The 10901-nt window shown below is 51.2% G+C and overlaps 3 protein-coding genes across 3 annotated transcripts in view; 1 reads left to right on the top strand and 2 right to left on the bottom strand.

Moving 5' to 3' along the window:
* The window catches only part of LOC139168642 (probable cation-transporting ATPase 13A5), a 29128-nt gene extending 28951 nt beyond the window's left edge, over nt 1–177 (top strand). The window contains 1 exon segment of the mRNA XM_070754262.1: nt 13–177. Coding sequence (XP_070610363.1) covers nt 13–177 — 165 coding nt within the window.
* On the bottom strand, nt 133–5114 carry LOC139168306 (von Willebrand factor-like). The gene is made up of 5 exons (XM_070753885.1): nt 4988–5114; nt 3808–4077; nt 2579–2800; nt 2258–2403; nt 133–389 (listed from the first exon to the last, which is right to left on the bottom strand). Exons 1-5 carry the CDS (start codon nt 5037–5039, stop codon nt 372–374), a joined length of 708 nt encoding a protein of 235 aa, XP_070609986.1. The 5' UTR covers nt 5040–5114; the 3' UTR covers nt 133–371.
* Nucleotides 5065–10901, bottom strand: part of LOC139168639 (IgGFc-binding protein-like) — a 60338-nt gene continuing 54501 nt past the window's right edge. The window contains exons 83-87 of the mRNA XM_070754261.1: nt 9849–9993; nt 8061–8311; nt 7052–7222; nt 5741–5805; nt 5065–5116 (exon numbers count right to left, since the gene is read on the bottom strand). Of these exons, the coding sequence (XP_070610362.1) occupies nt 5065–5116; nt 5741–5805; nt 7052–7222; nt 8061–8311; nt 9849–9993 (684 nt within the window). The remainder of the gene's footprint in view (nt 5117–5740; nt 5806–7051; nt 7223–8060; nt 8312–9848; nt 9994–10901) is intronic.

Genomic DNA, 10901 nt, shown 5'->3' with positions numbered 1-10901 from the left:
CCATTGCCCGAGCTGGCTCAGAGGACGGTGCCCTGCAGAGCTCAAGTGGGTGAAGTGGCTTTGAAGGCCGCGTGGGCAGAGCTGCCTTCGGAAGGTTGCCTGTCGTTGCCAAGGAAACCGGAGAGCGCCCTTACCACCAGCTTCTTCTTCTGCTTGAAGAGCACCGTGTGGTTGTAGAGGCGGATCCGCAGCTCCTTCAGCACGGAGGGCTGGCCGGAGCCCCTGACCAGCCGGGTTTGGTCCCTTCGATGCTCAAGGGCTCCAGGCGTTCGGAGGCGTCAGGGTTGGGTCTGCACCAGCAACATAGGTGTGCAGCCCCTGGAAGTGGTGCAGCAGTCCGTCAAAGGTCATGTAATGCGGGTCTCCCGTGATCAAGCAGTTGCCAAAGCCTGGAGGGGGGGAGGGGAGGTCAGCTAGCGGCTCCTGCACAGGCCCAGGCCCAGGCTCTGCTTCCCCAGGCTCCAACTGAGGGTTTGCTCTTGCTGTGTACACAACTGGTCGGGTTTGGCAACATATAAACAAACTAACGCCGTATGCTTAAATGTGTTTAAAGCACTATTGCTTTAAAGAGGAACTGAATATTACAAAGTCTGGATAAAGGTCTATGACTGCTTGAACAGAAGATTAAGGAATAATTAAACAACTAAAAATATTATATAGAATTAAATTAGCTAAAAATCTATAAATAATAGGAAATATAAGTATATGTTTCATTGCATGATATGATTTGCAAAGGTTTTTCTCTGGAAACTTCTTATAAGAGCGGAGTGGTTATAGCTCCTATATTTTGTTATATGTTTGTCATTTTCTTATATGTATGTTGGTGTGTTGTTTTATCTTAATTTTTTAAAAAAGAGTTAGTGTTACGGATGGCCACAAGAGGGAGCCAGAGGCGTGATTCTCTTTCTCTGCTATTTCTGTTATTTTCTCTGTGGCTGCTGTAGTAGGAGCTGTGTGTTCAATGCTTGTTTAAGTATTTGTAACCTGAACAAGTAAGACCTATAATATTGTAGATGTATTGACTGATTCAACTGTGTACGACTACCACATGATTCTTCACAAATGCCTCTTTTCCTTTTATGTCCACTGAGAACATCTGCACCAGAGACAAATCCCTTGTGTGTCCAATCACACTTGGCCAATAAAATTCTATTCTATTCTATTCTATTATTCTATTCTATTCTATGAGTGTTCTTGACTTTGCCAAAGTAAATAATATTTTATACGCTTCAATATATCTGGTTTGCCTGACTGAACCATCACTCGGACCTCTGGGCTGTCAGATGGATAACTGGTGGAGCTCCATGTTCCCTCTACGTATGTGAAACTCAGAGACCCCCCCCCCGCACACTCCTGAACAGGGTCCTTAGTGGGACCGGTTTGGCCAGTGGCCCTGTTTCTTTTCCTTAGCAGTTGCTCAGTGGGAACACCCACCCACCCCAGGCTGGTCTCGGATTGCAAGGACTCCGTGGGGTGGATGGGGCTGGACCGAAGACTCCAGGACCTGGGTGGAGGGCTCCTTGGGGTGGGTGGCTTTCTTGGCAGACATTTCATTACCCAACTAGTATTTATTATTATTATTATTATTATTATTATTATTATTATTATTATTATCATCATCATCATCATCATCATCATCATCATTATTATTATTATTATTATTATTTAGATTTGTACGCCGCCCCTCTCTGAAGACTAACATCACCAGGCATAGAAAGGAGGGGAGGGGAAGGAGGAGAACTCATGGAGGTGGGTGGTAGACATTCATTCCCCAGCTGGGTAGTATCATCAGTACCAGTGACTACAGAACCCAAGCTCAGAGAGCCCCAAGGATTCCTCATTTCATTCCTGAGATACAAATAGAGGGCAGCCCTGCAGGCCACTTGAGCTAATTGCTAGCTGCACTTCAGCAGATCGAATCTCCCCACGGGCTCCAGGTGGACTCAGCCTTCCATCCTTACCAGGTGGGGTCAAATGAGGCCCCAGACTGTTGGGGGGCAAGAGGCTGCCTGTGTCAACCGCTCGGAGGGGGCTGGAAAAGCACCAGGAAGCGGGGAGAGACGTCCGAGGGCTAAATGCTATTTCTGCCCTTTATTGGCCTGCCTGGGTTTTTCCCCAGCCGGACCCCTCAAGGCTAAGGAAGGGGGTGCAGGAGTCACAACACCTCTAGGGGGGGGGCTCCCCTTTTCAGACAGGGCTGCCTCCAAGGGTGTGTGCGTGTGTCCACTTCCCCCCCGCCAGCCCCCCCGAGCCCTACCTGTGGGCTTGCAGTGCAGTTTCCCGTCTTTCTTGGTGTCACAAACCTCCCCGGATTCACAGCACAAAGTCCTTGCATTTGATGGTGCCGCCTTTGCCACAGCGGCACTTTTGGCTGCAGTGCGGGGTCAGCCAGCTCTCCCCGATCTGTCAAAAGGAGCGTGGCCTGGGGGTAGAGTGAGGGGCCCACTGGCCACAAGGGGAGCCCCCTTCCGCAGCCTTTCTGGGGCGGCCGTGCACCCGCCATGGCCAGGGGCAGAGATCGGGGGCTGCCCCCGGATGGACGGACGGGACGGGGCTCTGACCCCCCTGCAGCACTGACCTTGTGGTACCGGGCCGTCCTTGTCCTGGCAGCACACACTGGCCGAGGGGCACGCACTGGGCCGTCGCTGAGCACGAAGCCCTGGCGGCAGACGCAGCCCTCCGACGCCACTTCTCTTCCCCGGCGGCTTCTCACACAGCTCCTGGCCGTAGATGTTGCTGCAGGTGGGCGGGCAGGGGGGGGCACAGGGGGAGTAGAGGCTGTTGGGGGGGCAGGGCAGGGCTGGAGGGAAGGGAAGAGAGAGGGGGGAGGGGCTTTAGGTCTCCATCATGCATTATTTATTATGAAATGTATTTGCTGCCCATCTCGTTTCTCGTGGGTGATTGAGAAAAAAGCATTAAAATCACCAAGTAAACATACACCAAATGAGGTGGACCTCGGCTAGATGTCCACAATGAGTAGCCAGGATAGCGCTGGAAGGGCCATGGAGGTCTCCTAGTCCAGCCCCCTGCTCAGGCAGGAGATGGCAAACCTATGGCAGGCAGGCCTCACACGGGGCCACGCGGGGCCACACTGGAGGGCAGGTGAGGGGGTTGCCCCACGTCAGCTCCAGTGGTTTTCGGCCTTGGGGGGAGGGGGTCTCCTTCGCCCTCCATGCAGCTTCCTCCTGAAGCCCCAGAGTGGGAGAAACAGCACAGTGGCCAGACGGGACGTTCAGAAAAAGGGGACCCCCGGTTTGCCCCTTGGGCTGTTTTCCACCCTCCCAGGCTTCAGGAACAAACAAACAAAAATAGCCAGAATCTCACGCTGCGCCTGTGTCTCACACCACACACATTTCAGTGTGTTTTGCTTTGCACACATGCACAGAAGCAAAAACATGGCGGGACCCCGCACGCAAGAGAACCGACGCTGCGGTAGCGGTATCCGCAGTAATGGAACCTGCCCCTGGTGGGAGCCATTCTCTCCTCAGGGGGCAAGAGATTCCAGAGGGTGGGAGCCACGGCAGAGAAGGCCCTTCGCCTGTGACACACACACACACATGAAAATCCCGTGGCCTCCCCTGCTGGTGTGGCTGGGCCAGGGGTGATGCCGGGGGCAGGAGGCTGGACAGCTGCGGAAGAGCGCTTGCCTGGCCAGGGGTGTTGCTGCCAGCCCCCTCCCTGGCACGTGGCCCAGGACAACCCTCTGCCCCCCTCTGCCCAAGGATCCCCCTTTCCCCCCTGGCCCCCCCTTCCCTTCCCTTCCCTCCCCCCAGCCCCTTCCCCAGATCTGCCCCCCGGGCTGCTCACGGCAGAAAGTGCTGTTCCTCCACTGGATGGCGACTCCCGTGGCCTGGCAGGCGTCCACGTAGGCTTGCACCAACGGCACACAGCGTGGAGCGCATCCCGTCGTACTTGCACATGTCGTAGACGCAGGTCTGGATGAAGAGGTCCGGCTGCACCAGCGGGTGGCAGGCACGAAGGCCCCGGATCGCAGCACCTGGCACTGGGCCTTCCACGGAGGACAGGTCGCCCGGGGCACAGGGGGGGCCCAGCTCTGGGCGCGTGTCTGGCAGGCAGCTGCAGGGAAGGCAGGCATGGGGGGGGCAGGGGGTTGGTTAGGGGGACCGGAGATGAGGTGGGCCCAGGCGCCTCTGGGGCTCAAGGGAAAGCGGGGTGGTCCCCCCCAAACGGCAGTCCCCAATGCTTTACAACAGAGTTGCAAACCGTATTATGAGTTGGACTCAATCCAATTGAATGAACTCATTCAATTCAATTCAATTTAATTTAATGAATTTATATGCCGACTCATATTTATATGAGGACTCAGGGATGTTCACAACGATAGATTATGTAACAATATAGTAGTCAAATTGAAACTATTCCATAATAATAAAGAATTAAAATTTCATAATAATAATAACATTTCTACATAATAAAAAACCCCAACCCTATAACCACTATATTCATACATCAACATCCAATCCATTGTGTTTCGGCCAGATTAAGAGGTGTCCAATTCTCACGGACGCAGAGCCAGGTTTTCAAGACTTTTCAGAAACCCAGTAGGGTGGGGGCTGTATAGACCTTGGAGGGGGGGTATAGTTGATTCCAAAGAGCTGGGGCCGCCACAGAGAAGCCCCCCCCTCCGCAAGGACCCAGAGAAGGCCAACCCTGTGGGGTCTAACCGGTCACAGGGAGGTATGTGGCAGGAGACGGTCCCCGTAAATAGCCTGGTCCTGAGCCCTGTAGGGCTTTAATAGGTGATAACCAACGCCTTGAATTGTGGCTGGAGACCAATCAGAAGCCAGTGCAGCGCATGGAGTGTGGGAGGGATGTGAGAGGACCTGGGCACACACCACAACGGCTCGTGTGGCTGCGTTCTGGACTAACTGAAGTCTCTAAACATTTTTCAAGGGTCGCCCCATGTAGGGAGTGAGTGGATGGATGTGTGGGTGGGTGTATGATAGCTGAAGAGGGGAACTCCTACCTTGAGTCTTCAGGATCGTCCACCTTCCAGCTGTTGCCAAACTCAGTGACATTCGTGGCCTGGGGAGCCGTTGGGCATCAGCAGCTCATCCTCCTTTTGGCCATTGTAGTTCCCACAGAGGCCGCGCACCTGGAGGAGGGGGGGGAGTTTACGTGAGTCCCTGGGCCGCAAGTTCAAAATACAAACCACAATGAACAGCAGGGCCATATTCCCACCGCCTGGTGCAATGGGATGTGCTTCATGGCCCAGAACTCTGAGGATGTTACTTAGCTGGGTCATGAAACGTCTGGAAAACAACTGACCAAGCTCAGACCGTACTAAGGACCCCACAGTCCTCCTCTTCCTCCTCTCCTCCCTCCCTTCTAGCACTGATGATGTCCCCTCGTTGGGTCATGAAATGTCTGTGTTACTACATGGTGCTCACCAGTATTTGGGGCTGCCATGTATGTAAGCTACCAATTGTAGTTTGTACCTTTATAGATGCAATATACCTTTAAGGACTTTGGCTGGTTCGCCACAAGAGGGCGCCAGCACTCCTCTCCCGATGATGATGCTGGAGAGCTCATTCATTCTTTTGCCTTTGCTTGTGTGTGGGTGGGGGTTGTGGGGGTGTATATTCTGCTTTGTGCTGCTATGTGCGATTTGTTGTGTATTTCTGCTTTGTGCTTGTAAGCATGTATACATGTAAACAATACTTGTTTAGGATACTAAGTCTGTGTCGTTATTGGCTGTATCACACATCCACACTCTTACCTTAAACTCTGCCCTGTGTCTGTCGGAGGTCTCGCAGCCTGGCTGCACCCAGACAGACCAACCATCTGCAAGGGAGCCCCACGCTCCGAGAGCCCCAAGGGTCAGCCCCTGCGCTACAAAGACTCTCTTCTTCTATGGGGGCCATGGGGAGGGGCTGGCCTCCCATCCTCTTAGCCAGTTCAGCCTTCAAGACACTGAGTGTGTTTAAAGTGGGGGCTTCAATGGCGGGAGGCACACTCGGAGTAAAGAGTTTCTTGTTTTTCTTATTATTACAAATATTACCATTATTTTAGTTTGGTTTTTAGTTGTTTCATTTCGTTTGTTAAATTTGCAATACTTGTTTGACAAATGCAGAAACAGAACTGAAGAAGCTTAGAAGCAAAATGATTTCAAAGGAAAAACCCCCGAGAAAGCCCTGCTGGGACTGCTATTGGATCTGGACCAGCTCCAGCCATCCACAGAGGACCAGGGGAACCCTGAGCTGTGACATCTCCGTGGGATTCCTTCATCAGAAGCAGACTGTCTCTCATGGGCGTCTGACACCGAAGGTGACGGTCCAGGATCGGGCAATTTTTAAAATTGGTGGGTGGGGGGGGGGTGTAAAGCTTTTTTACCAAAGTTTTTTTATTTTTCCCTCCATTTTGATTTTTAAAAAAACCAATAGATACACCTTACATCCATCTCAAGGGACATAAAAGTTACTTATTTCTTAATTAATCTCTTATTATATTCATTCCGGACACCCTTATCTTGTTAATACATTTTCAGTCTGTATTCATGTTTCTCTTTCTCCCTCCCCTCCCCACTCTCTCCCCCTCTCCCTTCCTTCCTTTCTTCCTTCCTTCCCTTCTTCTCGCCACCCCACTTCTACCTTCCCAGAACCTGCTTCCTCTCTCATCCTTCCTCTGAGTGACTCCAATTCTATTTACCTTTTATTTTTAACAGACTTCTAATATGCTGCTAAATAAATGTATGTTCTCTTGGTGCCTCTTCCCTTCTCAAACGAGGCCTTGAACTGAAATTATAACCATTATATTTCAATTGTTGGTATGCACTTTAAAAACCAATATTTATCCTATCCTTATGTATTATGTCATCTGGGTCAGGATTGGGCAATGGATGGACTCCTTGACCAGCTGTTCCGGGAGCCGGAATGCCAGGTTCGGAAGGTCTTGAGTAGACCCTCTGAAGCCCCCCACCGGTGTGTCTTAGGAGAACCTCCACGCAGCAGACCTGAGAGCTCTGGATGAGGTTGGCTCTGGAGAGACAAAGCCAGCCGTCCACCTGGACCCCCACCCACCTGGGACTCACCTGGAGAAGTAGGAGCTGGGGCAGGCTGACCTCCAAGTACTGGTTCCCATCGTATTTCACCATCAGCCCAAAGTCGGTTTCCACCACCATGTAATTGCCAATGTTCGACACGGTCACTGAGTTCCGCTGGGAGCGGCTTTCCACGGGCGTGTAGGCCCTCATCTTGTTCAGCTGTGGAGGGGGCGGTTAGGGGTGTTAGTACTATGTGCGTCACAGTTGGCCTTGGCAATATATAGACAAGCCACCAATGAATGCTTGTATGTATTGAAGCACTATAGGCTTTAAGAGCTAGTGTTGCAGGTGGCCACAAGAGGGAGCCAGAAGCCTGATTCTTTCTCTCTCTGTTTCTTCTGCTCATTTGTGCTGGTTCATTGTGACGGCTGCAGTAAGAACTGTGCATCCGATGATAGTTTATATGTATTTGTAAGCTGTACCAGTAAGTCTTCTAGTATTGTCAATGCGTTGAGAGTTATTGGCTGATTTAACTGTGCATGATTGTTTAACCTGACTATGACATTTTCTAAGTAAATATAATTTATACACTTTGATGTATCTGTTTTTTATGACTGCTCAGATCTCCTGACTATCTGCTGGACATCTGCTAGGATTCCACACTTCCTTTGCGCATGGCATCCGTGTACGGCTTCCTAGTGCTTTTACAGCCCTCTCTGAAGGAGCTTCCAGTACTGCACTCTAACCACTGCGCAAACCCCAGCTCCCTCCCTCCCTCTCTCTCTTTCAATTTCATATAGACTTATTTACCGCTTTCACATTGCTTTTCCAGCCCCCTCTAAGCGGGTTGACAGAATCTGCCTCTTGCCCCCAACAACCTGGGTCCCCATTTGCCCCCCTTGGAAGGAGGGAAGGCTGAGTCAACTGTGAGCTGGTGGTGAGATTTGAACTGCTGAACTGCAGCTAGCAGTCAGCTGAAGGAGCCGGCAGGGCTGTGCTCTAACCTCTGCGCCACCCCGGCTCTTTTTAATGTGAAGCCCCCCAGGCCCCTTTGTACCAGAATCTTCTTGCTTTTCTGCAGAGTGATCCGCAGGTCGTACACATCCACGTGGACCTCCCGCAGGTAGGTGGCTCCTCGTAAGCCCCTGTCTTCATTCTTCCCCGTGATGTTGAAGGGGGTGACAGTGCAGTGGGTCTGGGCGTCACAAGCAGTGACCAGGGTGTAGAGGCAGGTGCCCAGGAAGGTGTGCATCACTTTATCAAAGGTGTAATAATGGGGATCACCCACCACGTGGCACGATGCCCGGCCTGCAAGATGCGGAGAGAGTTTGGTAAGTTTAAGGGGAGGGAATTAATTCCATGTTTTCCTGGCAGTCACTCAAATAGGATCCAGCCGTGGGCAGCAGCTGCCAAAAAAGCCACCACAGTTCCAGGCTGCATCAACAGAGGGAGAGAATCAAGATCAGGTGAAGGGTTAGTACCACTTTATAAGGCCACACTTGGAATCCGGCATTCGGTTCTGGTCACTCTGATCTAAAAAGGATGTTGAGACTCTGGAAACAGTGCAGAGAAGAGCAACCAAGAGGTCTAGGGGACAAGTGGAGGCTAAAACCTTTGAAGAACGGTTGCAGGAACTGGGCCTGGCTAGTTTAATGACAAGAAGGACCAGGGGAGACAGGATAGCAGTCTTTCAATATCTCAGGGGTTGCCCCAAAGAAGAAGGAGTCAAGCTATTATCTAAAGCGGTGTTTCCCCACCTTGGCAACTTGATGATATCTGGACTTCAACTCCCAGAATTCCCCAGCCAGAGAATTCTGGGGAATTCTGGGAGTTGAAGTCCAAATATCTTCAAGTGGCCAAGGTTGGGAAACACCGCTGTAAAGCACCTGAAGGCAGAACAAGAAGCAATGGGTGGAAACTAAACAAGAAGCAACCTAGAACTAAGGAGAAATTTTCTGACAGTGAGGAGAATTAATCAATGGAGCAGCTTGCCACCAGAAGTTGTGGATGCTCCATCATTCGAGGCTTTTAAGATTGCACAGACATTTGCCTGCAATGGTACAGAGTGTCCTGCTTAGCAGGGGGTTGGCTAGAAGACCTCCGAGGTCCCTTCCAACTCTCTATTCAGTCCATCTCTCTTCGTTTTCCCTTCTCAATGTACCAAGTCCGTGTGGTCAGGACCGAACCACACCTTTCTTTGATGTTTCTAAGGAATTGCTTTGTTGTATCGGAAGATCTCCTTGGTGCCCTAGTTAATATACTGTATGTAACTATGTTGGGTGTTGCAATACAGAAGCTAACAATGTAAGTTTAAGACTGTACCTTTAAGAGTCATTTGCTGGTTGGCCACAAGAGGGAGCCAACGATGTTCCTCTTGGGGGGAGTTTATACTAGAGAGATTTATATTTGCTGTGTGCGTTAACCTAGTTTGTAAACCATTATTAAAATTATAAGTGTATGATATTTGGACTGTGTAACTACTATTGATTATTTTCCTATTTGTATATAACAATATTGTTCTATTTTTGTACTAAGTCTGATTCATTGACTGACTCACCCACATTGCTATGTTAACTCTACTTAAAGCTTGTTGAAGGTTTATTACCTGGACATCCTAACGGCCCTTGCAATGCCAGGTGTGCTGATTTTATTATTTATTTATTTATTATTTAAATTTATAAGCCGCCCTTCTACTAATGGACTCAGGGACTCATACAAAATTTAAAACCCCAAATATTAAAACCATCCACCCATCGCTCGTCCATAACTATTAGCGTGTTTTGCTGGCCGTTCTGTCAACTCTGTCTGTCACAAGCGATGGGCCCATCTGACCCGCTGGACCTACCCTTGGTGTAGCAGCCCAGCACTCCGTCCTGAACAGCACAAGACTCCTGCACACCACACTGCCACTGGGCGCAGGTGATGGCATTGTTGGGCTCGCAGCTGCACCGGTTTTGGCAGGACTCATCGATGAACCAGGTCTCCCCCAGCTGCCAGGAAGAAGAAAGGGGGGGGGGAACCATAAGGTTAGAAAGTCACCGAGATGCTGCAAAAATGCCCCCAGACAAGACCGAGCGGCTGTGGGCACTGCCTCCTAAGGACTGTATCACTGCCCATCCTTGGCTCGTGTGTGTGTGTGTGTGTGTGAAATTGTCCCCCTCAGAACGGGTTCACAATTTGGGTGTCCTCCTGGACCCACAGCTAACAGCTGTGGCTAGGGGGACCTTGGCACGGGTTCGCCTGGTGCACCAATTGCGACCCTACTTGGATCAGGAGGCTCTTCTCACATTCCTGCCCTCATCCCCTCACGGCTGGATTCCTGCAATGCCCTCTCCATGGGGCTACCCCTGAAGAGCGTTCGGAGACTACAATTGGTCCAGAATGCAGCCGCGCAAGTGGTTGTGGGGGCTGTAGGCGCACTCACATTACACCAATCCTCTGCGAGCTGCGCTGGCTCCCGATTGGTCTCTGGGCTCAATTTCAAGGTGTTGGCTATTACCTTTAAAGCCCTGCATGGCTCAGGCCCAGGTTACCTCCGAGACCGCTTTCTACCTCATAGTCCCCAGTGACCGGTAAAACCCCACAGAGCTGGTCTACTCCAAGTCCCGGCAGCTAAACAGTGTCGGCTGGAGGGCCTGCGGGGAAGGGCCTTCTCTGTGGTTCCCCCAGCTCTCTGGAACCAGCTACCCGCTGAGATCCAGACTGCCCCCACTCTATTGGCCTTGCAGAAAGCATTGCTCAGTACGGGCGGCATATAGCAGGGATGGTGAAGCTTTTTTGGTTGGTGGGTGTAGTTGCACTACCATGCGTGCATGTGCTCACACCCCTTCCCTCCCCCCCACACACATGCACACACACATGCGCACAGGCCTTTTGAAAGCCTGGTAGGTAGGAAAAA

This window comes from Erythrolamprus reginae, chromosome 5 (genome assembly GCF_031021105.1).
Source record: "Erythrolamprus reginae isolate rEryReg1 chromosome 5, rEryReg1.hap1, whole genome shotgun sequence".
Taxonomy (NCBI): domain Eukaryota; kingdom Metazoa; phylum Chordata; class Lepidosauria; order Squamata; family Dipsadidae; genus Erythrolamprus; species Erythrolamprus reginae.
This window is presented reverse-complemented; position numbering and strand designations above follow the sequence as displayed.

Coding starts and splice junctions, on each gene's coding strand:
- LOC139168306 (XM_070753885.1), bottom strand. CDS start 5,039: ATGTCACTGAGTTTGGCAACAGCTGGAAGGTGGACGATCCTGAAGACT. Junction 4,078..4,987: donor GACGATCCTGAAGACTCAAG/GTAGGAGTTCCC, acceptor CCTTCCCTGCAG/CTGCCTGCCAGACACGCGCC. Junction 2,404..2,578: donor GGACGGCCCGGTACCACAAG/GTCAGTGCTGCA, acceptor TCCTTTTGACAG/ATCGGGGAGAGCTGGCTGAC.